Source organism: Bubalus kerabau, chromosome 17, assembly GCF_029407905.1.
Source record: "Bubalus kerabau isolate K-KA32 ecotype Philippines breed swamp buffalo chromosome 17, PCC_UOA_SB_1v2, whole genome shotgun sequence".
NCBI lineage: Eukaryota > Metazoa > Chordata > Mammalia > Artiodactyla > Bovidae > Bubalus > Bubalus kerabau.
In genome coordinates, this window is record NC_073640.1 from 52,594,125 (window position 1) to 52,613,537 (window position 19,413).

The 19,413-nt window shown below is 51.6% G+C and overlaps 1 protein-coding gene across 1 annotated transcript in view; it reads right to left on the bottom strand.

Annotated features, from left to right (window-relative positions):
• FCGBP (Fc gamma binding protein) overlaps positions 1–18,708 on the bottom strand; it is a 41,760-nt gene extending 23,052 nt beyond the window's left edge. The window contains exons 1-6 of the mRNA XM_055552382.1: positions 18,654–18,708; positions 13,471–13,817; positions 8,637–9,207; positions 6,085–6,689; positions 1,886–2,453; positions 535–1,127 (exon numbers count right to left, since the gene is read on the bottom strand). Coding sequence (XP_055408357.1) covers positions 535–1,127; positions 1,886–2,453; positions 6,085–6,689; positions 8,637–9,207; positions 13,471–13,817; positions 18,654–18,708 — 2,739 coding nt within the window. The remainder of the gene's footprint in view (positions 1–534; positions 1,128–1,885; positions 2,454–6,084; positions 6,690–8,636; positions 9,208–13,470; positions 13,818–18,653) is intronic.
• Between the last annotated feature and the right edge of the window lie 705 nt (positions 18,709–19,413).

A 19,413-nucleotide genomic window follows, 5' to 3' on the forward strand; every position in this document is an offset into this window, starting at 1 on the left:
GGTAATGAATCCGCCTCCCAATGCATGGGACGCGGGTTCAATCCCTGGTCCGAGAAGATCCCAAGCCTGTGTGCTACAACTACTGAGCCTGTGCTCTAGAGCCTGGGAGTCACAACGACTGAAGCCCTGCACCCTAGAACCTGTGCTCTAAAACAAGAGAAGCCACTGCAATGAGAAGCCCGAGCACCACAAGGGAGAGTGGCTCCCACTCGCCGCAACTAGAGAAAGACCGTGGACAGTGACCAAGACTCAGCACGGTTATAAATAAACAAATTTAAAAAAAAGAAAAAGGGCAAGGAGAGGGAAGACTGAGCCACATGGGAGAAGGCCCAGGTCCCCAGGGTCTCCGCCCTCCTTGGTTCCCCACTGTAGGCTCTGACTGGCACCTCCTCTCCTAGGGGAACCCCATGCCCCCCACATCTACTCAGAGCTCTGTGCCCCACGCCCACCCCTTAGCTGAGAGCTGTGCACTCCCCATCCACAGACCTCCCTCTACCGAAGACCCCTCCCCTTCACGTTCTGGGCTGTTCTCACCGTGACTTTCCACTGATTCTGCTCCAGCCGCAGGGTGAAGTTGGCCACCTGGACGGTGATCGCCTTGGTCACACTGACTTTCCCGTTGCCCCAGGCCACGTTCTCCTGCAGGACAGCAAACTGGGGCAGGCCAGGCCGAGTCCCACAGGTCTGAGCCAGGACGTACACGCAGGTACCCATGAAGTCGAAGCGTTGGCCGTCGAAGGTGGTGTAATGGGGGTCTCCGGATGCCTGGCAGGTGGTAGAGCCCACAGCCACGCAGCCCAGGACGCCATTGGACGGCTGGCAGGCCTCGTGAGGGCCACAGCTGGACGGCACACAGGACACCAGCCCGCCCTCCTCGCAGTAGCAAAGGGAATCGCACTCGGGTCCCGGGTAGAAGGTCTGTTCGGGCGGGTAGTAGGAGCCCTGGTACATGCAGCCGCAGGAGGCCAGCGGCACGCAGGACTCACCGTTGAGCACGAAGCCCTCGTCACACACGCAGCCCTCTTTGCATTCAAAGCCGCAGCCCCCAGACACCGGGAGGTCTCCGCAGGACAGCGGGCAGCCATAGGAACACTCCTCGTAGTGACTGTGGGATGGGCAGCTCAGCGCTGCAGGGAAAGGGGCCGTCAGGACGAAGCAGCCTTGCTCCCCAGTGACACCAAAGACCCCCTGACACACACGTGCACACACATATGCACACACACACTCACACGTATAAGCAGTCCAGTGACAAGGAGCCCCTCAGTTCAGTGGGGCCCAGGAAACATTACATCACAGTTAATCTAATCCTGATAATTAAGATTCTATTCCAATTTAACTGTGGTCTGGGGTCATCTGTACTGTCTTTAATGACCTTATTCAAGTTGGTAACAAATTGTGGATCTGTGATACATATTTTAAACATGCATAGGCATGTGTCTCTATAATCTATGCAATGTATTTGTAAATGCAGTATTTTTAGCTTCTTTGTTCTATAGCAGTAATGTAGTACTGGTGATAGTAATTCTATAGAAAATTAAAATATTTGTCCAGGGTGGTAAAGAAAATAGTGAAAAAGAATCCCCATTCCTTGCTCCAAACTCACCACCTCAGATTATAAAACACGGGGTTTCCACAAAAACAGAAAACCCTGAAACTGAACCCAATCAAGTCTCTCTCTGCACCGTCCAATCCGAGAGCCACACATGGCCCATTTAAATGTAAGTTAGTGACAATGAAGTAGAAACCTGTTTCCTCATCTGTTAAATGGGTATAACCACACCCCTACCTCATGGAGCTGTTATAAGAATTAAGTGACTTAATGCTATCTATATATTAATGAATGTACATAAGGCCGAGCCCCCCAGCTGTCACTCTCGGTACTCACGGCAAAGTTCCTCACTCCTCCAGGGGTGCACGGTGAGCCCAGCAGCCTGGCACGCATCAGCGTAGGCCGCCAGTGCATCACACAGAGGCCCGGACTGGCCTGGCAGGAGGCAGCGGTCATAGACACAGTCGCGCACAGCACCCTGTGGGTCCAGCGTTCGGTGGCACTCCCGGAAAGGACCACTGGGGTCAGCGAGGATCCCACACTCCTTCTTGCTCTGCAGCTGCTCAGCCACCAGGGAGTCCAGCTTGGGACAGTCGCCTGGCTTGGCTGCGCCACAGCCTGGCCTCGTTTCCTCCTGCCAGCTATTTCCGAAGGCCAGTGCGTTGGCAGCTTGGCCTCCACTCTTCAGAGCAAAGTCGTCAGCTGGGTCCTCGTTGAAGTTCCCGCAGAGCCCGCACAGGGCCCCAGCGTAGCTGGTGGGCACCTTGACGGTCACATGGGCGTCCCAGTTGTAGGTGACTGTCAGGCCAAAGTCCGTGCGGATGACAGCGTTTTGGCCCTGGCGGAACACCTGCACCTGCCCATCTGCCGCCTGGAAGGGCAGGTACTGAAGGATATCGTCTACCTGGGGGAGAGATGGGAGAGGACCAAGAGGTCAGGGTAGTCGAGGCTCTGTGGCCCTCCCTTCACTCACTCAGCTCTGGCTCTGCTGGGCTCCTTGCTATTCTCCTGATGCCCCTCAGGGCCTCTGCACTTGCTGTTCCCTCTACCTGGCCCACCATCCACCTCCCTGTCCATGGGATTCTCCAGGCAAGAATACTGGAGTGGGCTGCCATGCCCTCCTCCAGGGCATCTTCCCAACCCAGGGATCGAACCCAGGTCTCTTACGTCTCGTGTACTGACAGGCTGGTTCTTTACTGCTAGCGCCACCTGGGAAGCCCTTCATCCTTCAAGTATTTGCTTAAATCTAGATCCCTAACCCATGGCCTTCAAAACCTACAGGCTCTGTCTCCCTTGTTTCCTCCCTGACCTAACCTTTCTCCCATTCTCCTCCTCACTCTTTCTGCTCCTAACGCACACTGGCTTTATTTCTTCTTCTTCTTTTTTTTTCTTTTTCCTACTATGTGCATGCCTGCTAAGTCGCTTCAGTCATGTCCGAGTCTTTGTGATCCCATGAACTGTAGCCCTCCAGGCTCTTCTATCCGTGGGATTCTCCAGGCAAGAATACTGGAGTGTGTTGCCATTCCCAGGGGATCTTCCCATCCCAAGGACAGAATTCACATCTCTTGCATTGACAGGCAGATTCTTTACCATGGTGCCATTTGGGAAGCCACCATTTTTCCACTACATTTATGATTATTGTTTTATTATAAACAGTACAAATGATGAGCCAGATTAACAGGAATATTGGGTCCCAAGCATAAGAGCTTCTATCCCATGGGTCAAGGTGCACCTCCTTCCCAGGTATCTACACTGATTGTTCACCAACCAGGAAGTGCTCATCGTTCAGAGTTTTTACGGAGGTTACATGACATAGGCAGGGTTGATGAAGTCATCTGCCACTTGCTTAAGCTCAGTCTCCAAGTTCTCTCTCCCCACTGGAGGCCCAGGGTGGGGACTGAAAGTTCCAACCTTCAGTCACCTTGGTTTTCCTGACAGGCAACTGAGCCTTCACTCTGAAGCTACCTAGGGACCTGCCCTGATTCACCTAATTAGCATAAACTCTGGTATGGTTGAAAGAGGCACTTAATGACGAAGGTACTGGCTTTTTTGATAGTCGCCCAGCTCTCCTAGTTTAGTCTAACGTTAGGGGTTTTTCACTTTGCCAAGAACACTGCCTACCACTTTTCTCCTGGCTGCTTCCCTTCCATCCTTTAGGACTTGGCTTAAATCTAAGCCCCTTCCCTAGAACATCCTGCTTAACTTTGGCTCCTGTCCATCTTTGTGCCGGCACCACCTCCCTCCCTGGGCTTCCTGCTGTCTCCCAGAGCGGATCAAGTGCACCCCCACCCCTGGGCCTTTGCACTTGCTGTGACCTCTCCCTGGGATACCTGGGATACCACCCATCACTCTTTATTTAGCCACCTCTACTTCACCTTCTAGGTGTCAGCCTTGATCCAAACTCCTTAATGAATGGCCTAAAAGGCCACAGTGTGGTGGCATGCATGCAGCTTCTTAGTTGCGGCATGTGAGATCTAGTTCCCTGCCCAGGGACTGAACCCAGGCCCCCCGCATTGGAAGCATGGAGCCTTAACTACTGGATCACAAAGGAAGTCCCCATGCAAGCATTCTGACAGTCTCCTGGACTCACCAGGCTCAGCCCAGCCTCAGGGCCTTTGCACTTACTGTACACTATGCTTGCAACACACCTACTCTCTCCCACATCCTCATTTTTGGTCTGGTTCCCTCCCCATTATCCTTCACATCTCAGTTTAAAATCAAGTCCTCTACCCACCAGGCCCTGCTTGCCCCCTCTCTTCTGACCTCATCTCCCACCAGCCTCTCTACCCCACCTCTCCAGCCTCACTCTCTCAGGTGCAGCCTCTTTGACTCCATGCTGTTCTTCAGCTCAGTCCAGCCTCAGCCTTGGCACCTGTTGTTCCCTCTGCCTGGCAACCGCCACTCTTCACCTGGTGGCTTCTTCCTCATCCTTCAGGTTTCAGATTAAATCTAAAACCTCCATCATAACCATCCCCGACATCATCCCCTCCCTCGCCCTCCCCTCCCTCTCTCCATTCCAGCCCTGCTGGCCTCCGTGCTGTCCCTCTACCCTTCATGTTTGTTCCTGCCTCAGAGCCTTTGCAATTGCTGTTCCTTCTCCCTGGACCACTCTTCCATCCGCTTCCCTCCCTGCCTGTTCCATCTCTTTATTCAGGAAAAGTAACAGAATGTAGAGGTTAAGAGTATGGAATCTGGTGCCAGACAGCCTGGCTTCAAATCCTGGCCCTGTCACTCTTTAGCTGTGTGACCTTGAATAGGTGACTTAACTTCTCTGAGCCTCAGTTTTCTCCTCTAACAACACTAGCTATTTCACAGTGTTGTTACAGAGGTTAACAAATGAGTTACTGTACATCAAGCATTTAACTCACAGAAGTAAATTATTCCCAAGTGGCTCAGTGGCAAAGAATCTGCCTGCCAGTGCAAGAGCCATAAGAGATGCAGGTTAGATCCCTGGGTCGGGAAGATCCCCTGGAGAAGGAAGTAGCAACCCATTCCGGTATTCTTGCTTGGGAAATACTATGGACAGAGGAGCCTGATGGGCTATAGTCTACGGGGTCGCAAAGAGTCGGACACAACTGAGTGACTGTAATGCATGCATATCTCTATCTATCTATCTATATGTATATATATTGGCTATTATTGTTCAAGACTCAGCTTAAATGTCATCTCAAATAAATGAGAATATAAATATTAAAATTATGCCTTCTGTTTAGCTACAATTTCTCTATTCCAAACACTAGGCTTTGTGGGCAGAATTCCTTTACTCTAAGGCTGTTCTGAGGATTACAGGTTAAGGCCTGTCAAGGGTTTAGTGCAGCGTCTGGCACATGGAACACTCTCTTGGATTTCCATTTCCAGTTCATTCTCCTCCCTAAGGCAGGGGCTATTGCCTCAAACTGCTCAATAATAAGCATCAACTATCACTGTAAATCTTAAGAAATCCTGCTTCTCAATTTTTATCTTTTTTAAAGAAAAAAATCAGTGGTTCTTGACTTCTGCTGGGTGGTTGTCTCTTTAAGAACCCTCTGTCCAGAAACCTATGACCCGTGGGCACATTTGTAAGCACCCCCTACACCTTGCAACCCCTCCCTGCCAACACACTTTTTGTTCCGGACCTTTCAGGTCACCTCACTATCCGAATATCAATTGTCCTCCAGAGAATGCCCAAATCTTTACCTTTGGAGGGTTCATAGCAATAAAACATGAAGTCAATATTTACTGAATACTTGTTGGGTGCCAACGCCTCTTTTAAACATTCTGCAAATAACAACTGGCCATATCTCCACAACCACCTTATAAAGCGACAGCCATTGGGGAGGCACCATCTTATTATCCTATTTGTCAGAGGACAAAACTGAGGCTCCAAGAGACAAAGACACACAGCCAGGAAGGGGCAGCACTGCCCAGCTTGTGGGGGGTGGCAGGCCTAACTACTGACCACCAGGTCTTCCAACAGACCCCCATCCTCCACCAGACCCATCCTCTTTAAGGGGGATTCCGGCCCCTCCAGCCAGCCTCGGGTGCCCCTCGCTCACCAGCACTCGGCCAGGGTACTCCCGGCGCACCGCCACCTTCACGCCGCGGGCCTCGACTCGCACGGCGCGCGTGTAGCTCACGGTCTGGCTGCCCCGATGCTCGTTTTCCACCAGCACCCGGAAGGTTTGCAGCCCTGAGGCCTGGCCGCACGAGCCAGCCAGCAGGTACGTGCAGGTGCCCATGAAGTCGAAGCGTCGGCCATCGAAGCTCACGTAGTGCGGGTCCCCAGACCCCTTGCAGGTTCCGAAGCGGTCGGGGTAACAACCCCGGAAGCCGTTCTGGACGAGGCAGCGCTCGCCCTTTGGGCAGCCCTGCGTGTCGCTGCAGCGCACCTGGCCGGTGGTGGCGTCGCAGGTGCAGCGCCGCTGGCAAGTGGTGTCGGCCCACACCTCCTGGCCAGGCGCGAGCGGGCGGCCCTCGTAGATGCAGCCGCAGGACGAGGCCGCCACACAGGCGCCGCCGCTCTCCACGAAGCCCTTGAGGCACACGCAGCCCTCCACGCACTGGCGTGCAGAGCAGTTGGACGGCGCCGCGTCGGGGTTGCAGGAGGGTTGGCAGGCAGGGGCGCAGAGCTCGTAGCGGCTGTTGGCTGGGCAGGACAGGGCTGCGGGGACACGGGAGAGTGAATCAGGCCTACGGGAACGTGCTAGGTCCTCCCTCCCCAAGCGGCTCCCCATCTTAGTTAATGGACGCCCATCCTTCTGGGTGATCAGGCCCCAAACCTGAGATGTAGTTGATTCCCTCCCCTTTATCTGCCGAACAACAAGTTGTCCGCAAATCCTGTGAGCTCCATCTTCAGGAGCGATCCGGAATCTGACCTTTCTCCGTGCACCACAGTCCCCACCCTGGTGCTGTCAGCTCTCAGCTCCTGCCTGGTCTCCCGGCTGCTCCCATCCTACATCTCATCCTGTTCCTCACCTGCAGCCAGAGGGATCTGTGAACACTTGAGTCCCCTCTCCTGCTCAGAGCCCTCTAGTGGCTCCGTCTTGCTCAGGTTAAAAGCCAGAGTCCTCCTATTGGCCATGAGGCTCCCCAGGTTCCACGGTCTGCCCCCTCACCTCCTTGTCCTCATCTCCTCCTTCCAGTCTGCCTCTGGCTATCTCCACCCTGCACAGTGGCCTCCTCTTGGGTCCTCACACTCCCCCCTCTCCTTTTCTCCTCTGCCTGTACTGTATTAGCCTTTCCTCATTGAAGGCATGCAGAAGGTTCCTGGAACCCAGACAGCCTGGGTTCAAATCCCAGCTCTCCCCTTCTTAGCTGTGTGATTATGAGCAGACACCTCCAATCTCTCTGTGCCTCAGTTTCCCCATCAGTAGAATGGGATAATAATAGTCTCCTCTTTGTAGAGACATCCCATGCAGAGCGTCATTGCTAACTCACTCTGTTCCCTAATCCTGGTCTCTGCTCCAAAGGCACTCCCTCACAAAGGTCTTCCCTGAGAACTCTCTTCCTGAGCCTCCCACTTACTTTTATCCCATGAATTCTGTTTCTTTTGCTCTCTGAAGATATTCCACAGTTTATGGCTTACTGTCTGTCTCCCCTGCTAGGACTATAAATTCTGTGAGAGTGGGGACCTGATCTGTCTAAAACATGGTGGAATCTCCAGCACCAAGGACAGGGCCTGGCCCACAAGAAATGCCCAGGAAATGCTGTGAAAACTAATGGGGAGATAAACGAATACACTGGTTCCTCTTTTGCACCAGGCATTGGGAAACTCAGTGGTGATGGTTGTGCTGGTGGTGATGGTGGTGTTTACTGGGCAGTGAGGACACAGCAGTGACCAAGACAAACCCCAAATGGCCCCAGTGTCTCCCTCAGACTTATGCCTCTCCGGAGTCCCTGTCTCAAGTCCTGAACCTGGAAGCCTTCTCCTCCTTCCTGCCCTGGGCTTTCTGCCTCCTGAACATTTCTCTGGGAGCCTCACAACGGCAGAGGCAAGTGTGTGTTGGTCTCCACTATGCCCATCACTAACACAGGGGTGGAGCCAGATAGGGGTTTAGGGGATGCATGAATGAATGAATGGATATATAAGTGAATGAATGATTCAGTGAATGGATACCTGGCCATGGAGCTTGGACTTTATCCAGAAGATGTCGGGGAGTCATGGAAGGGTTATAAGTGAAGTGATATTCACATGTCTGCTTTGGGACACCTCATGCCAAGCCTTTGCACATGTCCTTCTCTCAGCTTGGAGCCCACTGCTTGCCCCCTGCTTTCCCATCTAGTTCTAATCCTTTCTACAGGCTTCAGATTGGCATCCCTTTCTCTAGGAGAGTCTCTGTCACCCCACAGGCTGAGTCAGGAAGCTTCTCTGGTCTCGCATAGCCCCTCTGAACTTCCTTCATCCCAGCCCTGACCACTCTGGACCATCACTGTCTAGTGCTACATCTGCTTCAACTTTAGGCTCACTGTGGGCAGAGCCTGGCCATCTGGCCATTGCTGTGTCCTCAGCATCGTCCAGTTCCAGGCTGGACCACAGTCAATGCTCTGATGCAGGGGGCACCCCTTCCTCCTACCACATGCTCCCAGCCCCCACCAGGGTATCACTCACGGCAGTTGGCTGATGACCTCCAGTTCCCGACAGAGATGCCAAGCTCCAGACAGGCCTGGGTGTAGGCACTGAGGCCACGGCACAGGCTGGCTCGATCCCCATTGACCACACACAGGTCATACACACATTCCTTTAGGAAGGGCTGGGGGTCCAGGGCCTCGTGACAGGCAGCGAAGGGGCCGTTGAGCTGGGTCAGCATGCCACAGAAACGACTGTCCTCATAGTGCTGGGCCTGCTCTGGGGTGCAGGCAGGACAGTTTTCTTGGCAGCCATCCTCACAGAGGTAGTCCCCGTCATCCAGCTTCCAGCTGCTGGCAAACTCCACAGCATCGGGAGCCTGCTCCGAGTCAGGTGTAAGGAAGTCATCAGTGGGGTCACCATTATAGTTGCCACACAGTCCACGAACCTGGCCCTGAAAGCGCACGGGCAGGCTGAGTGCCAGCTGGGCATCCCAGTCGTAGCTGACCACCAGTCCGAAATCCAGCTCCACCACGGCCCGTGTCCCGCTCTGGTACACTCGCAGGCGTCCCCCAGACAGGGAGGCAGGTAGGCGTGAGCGCTGGTTGTCGATCTGCGGAGGGAACGAGGAGGGGAGGGTCAGATCCCCGTGTGGTCTGGCCTTCAGCCCCTCATCTCTTCCCACACGTGTCCCTCCTCTAACCACATGGGGATTCCTCCCTCCTGTTAGTGCCACCCAACAAGCTTCAGCATCTTTGCTCCTGCCTTTCCCTTGGCCCAAAAGGTTCTTTTCCTGGAAATACACATGGCTCACTCCCTTGTCTCTTACAAAGACTTTGCTCAAATGTCACCATCTCAGGGAGGCCATCCCTGAGCACCCTATTTTATATGGCAACTCCTCCTTAGTCCCTGTTTCCTTTCTCTGCTCTATTTTTTCCCTCTAGTGTCTAACTTTCTAAAATGCCAACTGCAACAACTATCTGATGTTTATTGCTGTTTAGTCACTAAGTCATGTCCAACTCATTGCAACCCCACAGACTGTAGCCCACCAGGCTTCTCTGTCCACAGGATTTCCCAGGCAAGAATACTGGAGTGGGTTGCCATTTCCTCCTCCAGGGGATCTTCTCAACCCAGGGATTGAACTCACATCTCCTTCCTTTGCAGGCGAGTTTTCTACCACTGAGCCACCAGAGAAGTACTAATCTGATTTTATCATCTCTAATTTGACTAGACTGTCAGCTCCACAGGACAGGGGTTTTGATATCCTTCAATCACTGCTTCATCTCCAGATACGAGAACAGTACCTGGCAGAATAGCAGGCGCTCAGTAAGTGAATTAGGCACTGCTGTATTAAGTAAACACTCACCGGGCACTGACTCTGGGCCTGGCCCTGGCCTGGGAAAGCCCTGGAGATACATTGATGACCAGATCCCACTCCACTGGGGGAGACAGTCACTATCTGTCACTAGATAGTTACAGATCCTAGTGATCAGGACTGGGACAATGGAGGAATAAGAGGCTGCAGGAGCCTAGAAAAAGGACCTGACCTAAATTTTCAGGTCAGGAGAGGCTTCCTGGAGGAAGGGACACTGAACTGAGCTGTAAAGGACCAGGGAGAGACAGAGCCACAGAAACCAGGAGGGAGAGAGGTGTTCCTTTGCAAATGTCCTTAGTGGAGACAGACAGTCCAGCTGGGAGATAAGGAATGTATTCTCTCTGTCCCCAGGACCATTTTCCTCTTCCTGAGCATCTCTTTCTGATTCTTTCTTCACACAGTCTTGTCTTAGCCAAGTAGATGGAGTGTAAAACAAGGGGTAACAGACAGAGAGGACAGCATGAGCAAGGTCAAAGGTAAGACATCATTCATTCAGTCATCAATGCCTCCCTGAGTCTTCTTGTGTGTCCAAGTCTATGTCAGGCAGTGACTGAGACAGCCCACATTCACAGGCTCTCAGTCCAGGGACCACTGTCCAAATCCATCTCTTGCTTAAGACCAGGGGTCTTCATTTTTACATGACACAAGTAGTATCTGTTCAGTACAGAAAACTTACAAGGCACACATGATCAAAAATGAGAAAAGAGAAAACCACCTATATTGTTACAGACACACACACATATATTCATGCATCATGCAAGTTTCTTTTTCTACCTTTAAATACATTTTTAAAAAAATAATGAGCCCATCTGAAGTCACCATTTCATGAACCCCTGTTGTCTCTAAAATAGTCTTGTGGGCATCCTAGCATCATTCTACCTGTAACTCTAAACCTTTGCTAAGTCACTGACCTCTGTAAGGATCTTACAAAGTAATAGTTCATCTCTCTGAAAAACTACACAGCAGATACAAGATCCTGGACATAAGTTCAAGGGATCTGAGGTCCCCCTGAGTTTGTACTCAACCTATCTAGACCTCAAAAACACCTGCTTTAATCCACACGGTTATTGATCTCACAGATCCACCTGCACACTCACAAGATGAGAGAAGTACAAAAATATTCATGGGGACTTCCTGGCTGTCCAGTGGTTAAAAGTCCATACTTCTTTGGACTTTTAAAAAGTTGAAACCTGCAGAGGGCGCAGGTTTGATCCCTGACTGGGGAACTAAGACCCCACATGCCTCTCGGCCAAATAAATAAATTTTATAAAAGAGATCTCCATTAAAAACTATAACTTTAAAAAAAGAATATTCAGGGCAGTAGTGCTCATCATCATGAACACAGCATCCAATCACAGGGGGCTGAGCAAAAGGAACCATGATGCATTCAGCCAATGTCAGGCTGTGCAGCTATAGAAAGGAAAGAGGAGGCTCCCTCCCGACTGAGGAAACAGCTCCAGAATGCACTGTTCAGGGCAAAAAGTCAAGTGCAAAACAGAGCCCACGTACAGTACTGTTTGCTAACAAAGGGGAGAGGTAAGAATGTGTGTCTATATTTACTTGTTTTGGCATAAAGAAACCCTAGATGAACACTCAAGAGATCAGTAAAAGTCGTTACCTGTGGGGAGCAGGGGAAAGCAGGTGGAGATGGGGGTAAAAGCAGGACCTTTCAAAACGTGCCTTCTTGTTTTGAGCTGTGAATGCTTTATCTATTAAAAAATTAATTGCAGCAACAGGGAAGAACTTTGAAACTATTATGCTGAGCTTAAAGAAGCCTTCCACAAAAGGCTTCTTGCACTGGCTGATTCCGTTACTATGAAGTTGTTGAACCAGCAGAAGTAACCTCTGGTGGAGAAAAGTTAGAACTACGATTGCCTCTATGAGTGAGTTGGCCATTGTCTGAGAAGGGACATGAGGGAATTTTTCAGAAGGATGAAAACATTCTATACCTTGACAGAGCTTAGATGTGCACATTTATCAAAACTCAGTGAACCGTCCACTTAAGATGCGTGGATTTTGTTATGTTTAAATTTTATCTCAAAGGTAAACAAAAATGTAAACATATTATATTCTAGTTAATGGTATACATGTTGAAATCTCTAGGGATGAAGTGTGTTGATGTCTAGAACTTACTTTCAAGTGCAAAAGAACAAATTTGAAGTCAGTTGTAGTAAGGTAGATGAACCTGGAGCCTGTTAGACAGAGTGAAGTAAGTCAAGAAAAACAAATATAATACATTAAAGCATATATATGGAATCTGGAAAAACAGTACAGATGAGCCTAATTGCAGTGAAGGAATGGAGATAACAGACATAGAGAACAGACTTGTGGGCACAGTCGGGAAAGGAGAGGGTGGGGTCAACGGAGAAAGTAGCACTAACCTATGTACACTCCCGTAGGCAAAACAGGCAGCTGGTGAGAAGCTGCTGTGCGGCACAGGGAGCCCAGCCTGGCGCTCTCTGATGGCCCAGAGGGGTGGGATTGTGGGCAGTGGTGAGAGGCTCGAGAGGGAGGGATTATATATACACGTGTCTATGTACATATACAGAGACATATAGTTTTGACTGATTTACCATGTTATACAGCGGAAACCAACACAACATTGTAAAGCAATTATCCTTCAATTAAAAATAATTTTAAAATTAAGTGAATAAAAACAGGGATTGTTGAGTGGACAGAGGGACAGGCAGATGATAGATGTGTGATGAACTAAGAGGAGTAAAGTGTTTAGAATCTAGGCAACTGGCAAATGAGTGTTCAATGTACAACGATTTCAATCTTTCTGGATGTTTAAGCATGTTCATAGCAATGTAGTAGGAAAAAAATCACTCCTCATTTATTTTCCTATTATTAGATTGCTGTTATTTATGTTGGCTGAGTAGCGATCCATTTACCAGAGGCAGAATAGCCTAGAGGTTAAGATGCAGGCTTGGGAGCCACCCTGCTGGTGTTCCCAGCTCCATCTCTTACTAGCCTGAAGCTCTTGAGTAGTCATTCATTGTTCTGGACCTCAGTTTCCTCATCAAAAAGTGTTAATAGTGCCTACCTTCATAGATTGCCGTTAGCATTAAATGCATTAATACAATAGAAAGTGCGAAGAAACAAACCCAGCACATAGGAGGTACTCACTAAAATTTTAGGGTTTGGTCACTTAAGAAATTCCCATTGTTGGATATTTGTCTTCTTTCTCTCCCCGACCCTCACTGCCTTCTTGATACAATAATATAAACACATTGGCATAAACCTGTTTTTCTAACCATATCTCTGAGCATTCTTAAAACTTTTAGAAATCGAATTGCTGAACAAAAGGATTTTAAGGTTCTGCCACTGGTTTTCAAATCCCCCTTCCCCGGCCCCCACGCCCTTGGCCCACTTCTCTGCACCCTCCACCCCATGGCAAAGAGCTTGGGTCTGGGGTCCGACACCCAGACATTGCCTCCTCCATCTGACGGGCAGGCGGCTCCTAGGTATTAAACTCTGATGCCTCCTCTGGATCCTTACCCGGGCGAAGCCAACTTCCCCACGGGCCAGTGACACTGCATGGTTGTAGGCGCGCACGGTCACCAAGCCCACGTAAGAGACACGGCGGCTGCCTCGGTGCTCGTTCTTGGCGTCGACGCTGAAGGCAGGCAGGCTGTCATCGTTACTCTGCAGCTCCGCCAGTGAGTACAAGCATGTGCCCATCATGTCGTAGTAGCGGCCATCGAAGGTGGTGTAATGGGGGTCACCCTGGGCGCGGCAGGTAGCCACGGGGGCCACGCACCTGGCCTGCCCATTTACCACCTTGCAGAGCTGCCTGGCAGCACACTGCTTGCCTTCACAGGGGGTCTTCTCCAGCGACCGCTGGGCTGGAGAGGGAAGGGGGATGGCCACAGAGAAGGAATCAGGAGTGTCCACCCCAGTGGGAATCCTGGAGTTCTCCTGCCCTGGGGAGTTTGGGTGGCTGACGCCCAGCCGCCCATTCAAGAAGTGGGGAGACTTAAGTCTGGAATCTCACAGGGAGAGAGCGGCTCAGGCTTGATTGTTTCTAGGTTTGGTGGTTCCCCAGTTTAATATGGCTCAGCCCCGAGGAACTGGAAGGTGGTGAAGAGCCACTGGCAGGGACAATCACGGAAAGGCCTTCATTTTTGTTTTTTCTCTCTGTTTCCCCCCTCTCCTCTACCTTCCCACCCAGGGTAAAAGGCTAAGGAATCCTTTTTTAAAGATAGAAAGTGGGGACTTCCCTGGTGGTCCAGTGGTTAAGATTCCATCCTTCCAAGGCAGGGGGCTCAGGTTTGATCCCTGGTCAGGGAACTAAAGTCCCACATGCTGTGCGGTGTAGTCAAAAAATAAAAATAAAATAAAGATAGAAAATGGAAAACAGACTGTTCAACAGAATGGAAATGGCAGAGTTAGGTTGCCTATATTCGAATCTCAGGACAACTAATTACCTGTGTGACGCTAGAAAGTAATTTAAAATTCTCTGTGCCTCAGTTTCCTCACTTGTGACATGGGGGTGATGGTAATACCTTCTTCACAGGGACAGTTGGGAAGGGGAGAGTGGCCAGGTTTAAATAAGCTAAAACATAAGTTAGGGTTTGGAACTGATCTCAGGTGTTAATGAGGTTATTATCTGTTATAAACATTCACCTGTCTTTTCCCCATTACTAATCAAGCCCAAAGTGGCCCTTTGCAGCTGAGTGGCTTCCATGCCCTGGATGGTGGACAGGAGTGCTGGGGACCCGTGTCTAGGATCCTTGCTTCGGGAGGGGGGCCCACACAGGAAGAAACAGCTCTTCCTCCCCTGTCCCCTGGTCTTCAAAAGCTCTTGCCTTCTGACTGCTCACAATAATGGCTCACCCTTGCGTGGCCCTGCTCACTAGCCTGATACCCGCTAAAGGCTCCACTGCCTTAACTTATTGCACTGTCACTTCACAATCCCGTGAGGGGTGCAGGCGTTCTTCCCATTTTGCAGATGTGGAAACAGGTCCACAGAGGTGAAGTCACAAGCCCCAGGTCACACAGGCAGAGGTGGGATCTGAACCTGGGAAGTCTGGCTTCAGCATCCGTGCCCTCAAACGCTGCACTGCCTGGGGGCGGCTCCTCGACAGGCTGGGCCCCCAAGCACACACAGGGCCGGATCCTAGAAATGAACTATGTTAACACATACAAGGCCCCTAGAGTGGTCCCTGGTATTTTGAGAAATACTCCCCCCATGGTATCCATCATTGTTATATTAATACTTTTAGATCTCCTGAGTTTGGCTTTCATATATGAGGTGTATGTGTTGGGGAGGGAGTTAGTAACTGGTATAGTTGTAGCTTCCCAGAGGGGCTCAGTGGTGAAGAATCCACCTGCCAATGCAAGAGATGCAGGAGACGAGGGTTCAGTCCCTGGGTCAGGAAGATCCCCTGGAGGAGGAGGAAATGGCAACCCACTCCATTATTCTTGTCGGGAAAATCCCATTGACAGGGGAGACTGGCAGGCACAGTCCATGGGTTTGCAAAGAGTCAGGCATGACTGAGTGACTGAACACACACATAGCTGTCTATCAGTTGCTAGAATAACAAAATATTTTCAAGCTGGTTGGTAAGAAACTGCTGACCTGATCCTAGCCCGTAAAGATCCCTTCCTCTTGGCACCCTGGCTCTCCCCAGACCCCCTCCTTCCACAAAAGCAATAGAAAAAGGGCTGATGCCAGACACCCTGCGGGCTTCTAGAACCCTGCTGCAGAGCTGTGTCTGGTATCTCTGCAGACTGGTTGGGACCCTGGGTCTTGCCAGTTGCTAAACATTTAGAGAATTGCTTCTGCGGTAGGGTGGGGAGAAGAGGACAGGGAGGACCTGGGAAGGCTTAAGGAAAGGAAGGATGGCAGGGAGGATTCAGCTAAGTGGGAGGCAGCCCAGCTGACCCAGAAACCACAGATGAGCACAGAGAGGATGGGAAAGGGGAAAAGGCAGGAGAGTCAGCAAAAGGGTTACCATCTGGACAGGGTCAGTGGTCATTTTTTGTCACTCACTCCGGCCACAGGCAGCTGCTGTCCCGAAGCTCACGTCCTGGTATAGCCCAAAGGTGAGCAGCCCAAAGCTGGTAGCGGCCTCGGCCACATGGACACTGTCAGTTGTGCCAAAGTCCAGTTCGGCATATGAGAACTCACTGCCTGGCACAGCAGCCCAGGAGAGTTTGGCCCCTAGCCTCTGCCCATCCATGGTCAGCTCGCCAGCAGCCTTGGTTGGCGCCACCACCAGGGCCACACCCTTAGAGCCTGGCACGCTCCTCATCACGTAGGCAGGGCAGTAGGCCGCCACGTCTGGGATCAGGACCAGGTGGGGGTCATAGGTCTCTCCATCTTTGGTGGTACCCACACCAAACATCAGGACTTGGATGCCCACGTCTGCAGACAGGTAGAGTGGCCGGGACTGCTGGATCTCAAACTCTGCCACGTTGCCTGCCTGGAGCCCCCGGGAGCCAGTGGTGCCCCCCCAGTGGTAGGTCAGCTTTGTGGCCTGGCTGGCCATGACGTAGACCACATCATGCTGGCTGTGGAAGGACAGAGGGGGCACCACGTAGCGGGTGCCCCAGGCAGACGTGGGTAGCAGCTGCTCTACTACATGGTTGCAGTTCGAGTTTTTCTGGGCACAGCTGTGGCCGGAGAGGACAGCCACAGGGCTGCTGGCAGTGACCTTTGACCCCGAGAGGTTAGATGTGCTCTGTACCTGGGCCACCTGGTAGGGGTCCAGGGTCACATTCAGGACACGGCCCGCTGCGTAGGACTTGCCCTTGAATGTCACCGACCCCTTCAGCTGTATACTGACAGAGGCACCGGCTGCACCCGCCACCACAGCAAACTCCTTGAGGTTCCTGGACGAAGGGCTGGAGGGCGTGAGCACAAAGTACTCAGTGCCCAGGGCGCGGACAGGCCTCAGCAGTGTCACATCCGCCGTGTTGGGCTTAGCGTTTACTGCCTGCACCGAGATGGCACGGTCAGCGCGGACCACCACCGCATGCTGGAAGGTTTTGCTGCCGACCATCTCAGCCTTGGCGCTGATGTTGACCAAGACTGACTGCCCTGGCCTGACAGTGACCTTCTGTGTGGTGCCATCTGCCCGGCTGAGGATGGAGACTGAGGTGAGGCTGTCCGACAGACTGGAGAGGAGGAGGCAGAGATAGGCCTTGCTGTACCCGGGATTATAGTTCTGCAGGAAGGCCGTGAGGAATTCCTCACCCCCGCTGCTCTGGGGGTCCACTGAGGCCTCCTGGGTCAACCCTGGGGTGAGAAAATGCAGTCGTGGGTCTTGCCTTATCCAATCCCCCCTACCCCTGTCAGAGAAGCAGCCTCCTGCCCTGTGCCTGGCTCACAGGTTGAAACACTAACATGAGTTTCTGTTTTCTCTCTTCTCTCTCCTTTTCCCTTAGTCACGCAGTGGTCACCTACCAACCTTTCTGGCTTTTGCCTTCCAGAAGCCTGAACACTTCAGACAGGGCTCTCAGGGTCAAATGCTGATGGGGCCCAACAAGAGACATAAATGTGTGAAACAGAAGGGGCAGACTGTGTGGCTAGAGCATTCATATGCCATACGCATTGCTACTGGCTTTAATCTGTTGTGGTTATGATGTCTTATAGGTTCTCCCTTAAAAATGTCAGATCTTACCATTTTTCAAAAGAAATTGGAGAGTTGAATTTCTGTGTGAAATTTCCAATCCAAAATTGTTTTAAGTAAGCAGTATGGGGACGTCCCTAGTGGCTAAGACTCTGAGCTTCCAGTTCACGGAGCCTGGGTTCAATCCCTGATCAGGGAACTAGATTCCATATGCTGGAACTAAAAGTTCAAGTGGTGCAACTAAAGATCCCACTTGCTGCAACTAAGACCTGGTGTAGCCAAACAAATAAATAAAACAAATATTGCACTGTGAGGCCCAACCTCAGGTGCCAGTTTGTGATTTCTGTGTTCACAGGATGAAGCATGTGTGCAAAGGGTAAAAGGGGATTATGAGAGTATGGACAAAATGTCTCCTAGCAATAGAGAGGAGTGGGCACTTTTCATCACCTCCATTAAGGAAGAGATCCTCCAGGGCTGAGAGGAGACGGGGAGAGGAAGAGAGAGATCACTCTATGGGGTCTTAGAGAGTGTTGTGGGGGGTTACAGAGGGACTGTCTGCTGAATAAGGGGAGCCTTGAAGAACATCCCACCCAGTGTCCCGCAGCGCCAGGGGATCAGGGGGATGAATGTAACTAGAGTAACCTAAATAGATGTTGACTGGTAACTAGAGGCCCCAGATGTCCCATCCGTCCCCCGAACTTTGGCTTTATGTAGGACTCTAGTCCTGGACAAAGCCCTAGAGAATTAGGCACCAAGCCCACCCTCCCAAATGATGTTAGTGAAATTTTCCATCACTTCAACAGAATGAGGCTCTAAGTCAAAACTTGAGTTGAGCTGCAGAAAATCAAGAAAGTAGCAGTTCTTACCTACTTGAATTCGGGGACTAAAGATTTTACCTGCTTCCCTCCAGAACTGACAGAGGATGGGTGAATTCCACCACATTTCTCTGCCCGACTTAACGGCCCTCTCTCCCAATCTCAGCTAGCCTGAGGTCACACTGGGAGATAGGTTTGCAGAGGTGGCTCCAGTGGAGGGTGCTGACCCAGGCAGGCAGAGTTCTTCAGTCTGGAACCAGGACATAGATGGGATTTCGGTCTAACTTACCCCACAGGAGGGTTGCTCCGGCCCAAAGCATCCACCAGCTCCGCAGGGAACCCATGTCTGCAGTGGGAGAAGAGAGGGGGTCATGGGAGGCGGATCTGTCCCTGTCAGAGGATAAAAGTGGCTTGTCTCTGGACAAGAGCTACCTGGGCACCAGGAAGGCTGAGGTGAGCTGGGTCCAAGGGCCAACGTATGTATAAGGGGAGTTGGACATCTGGTGGGTCTGGTGGTTGGGCAGGGAGGGCAGAACAGGAGTTGGATGTCCGGTGGGTCTGGTAGCGGGTGAGATGGGGAGGCCTGGAGCCAGGGGCAAGGGTAGGGGACCTGATGTCCTGCTTCTAAAGGTGACGCAGCCTCTCTCACCTGCAGGTTCCTGGAGCTGTGGGAATGGCCTCTGGGCTGGCCTATATAGCGGAGTCTCTTAATTCCTCAGGCCACACCCTGGGCCACCTGCCACACAGATGGTGCCAACTTCCTGGAGGAGGCTTCTGACCCCAGGTCAGCTGGAATGGGCACCCTGGAGGCCTGTGAAGGGTGAGGGCAAGCCTGCATGCCTGATTCCTGAGAGGGGTGTGAGAACAGCTGGTGGCTGTGCCTAGGGAGTCTGCTAGAGACTTCAGTCCTGGCAGGGTGGTGTCCCCAAGAGAAACAGCTGGGGAGCAGGGTGCTGAGGGCCTGGACCTGGGCTCCCAGAGGGCAGGGAGCAGGAGCTGAAAGTGGCATTTGGTCCTGTTTGCTGGTTTGATGGCTAGATTTGTTTGCT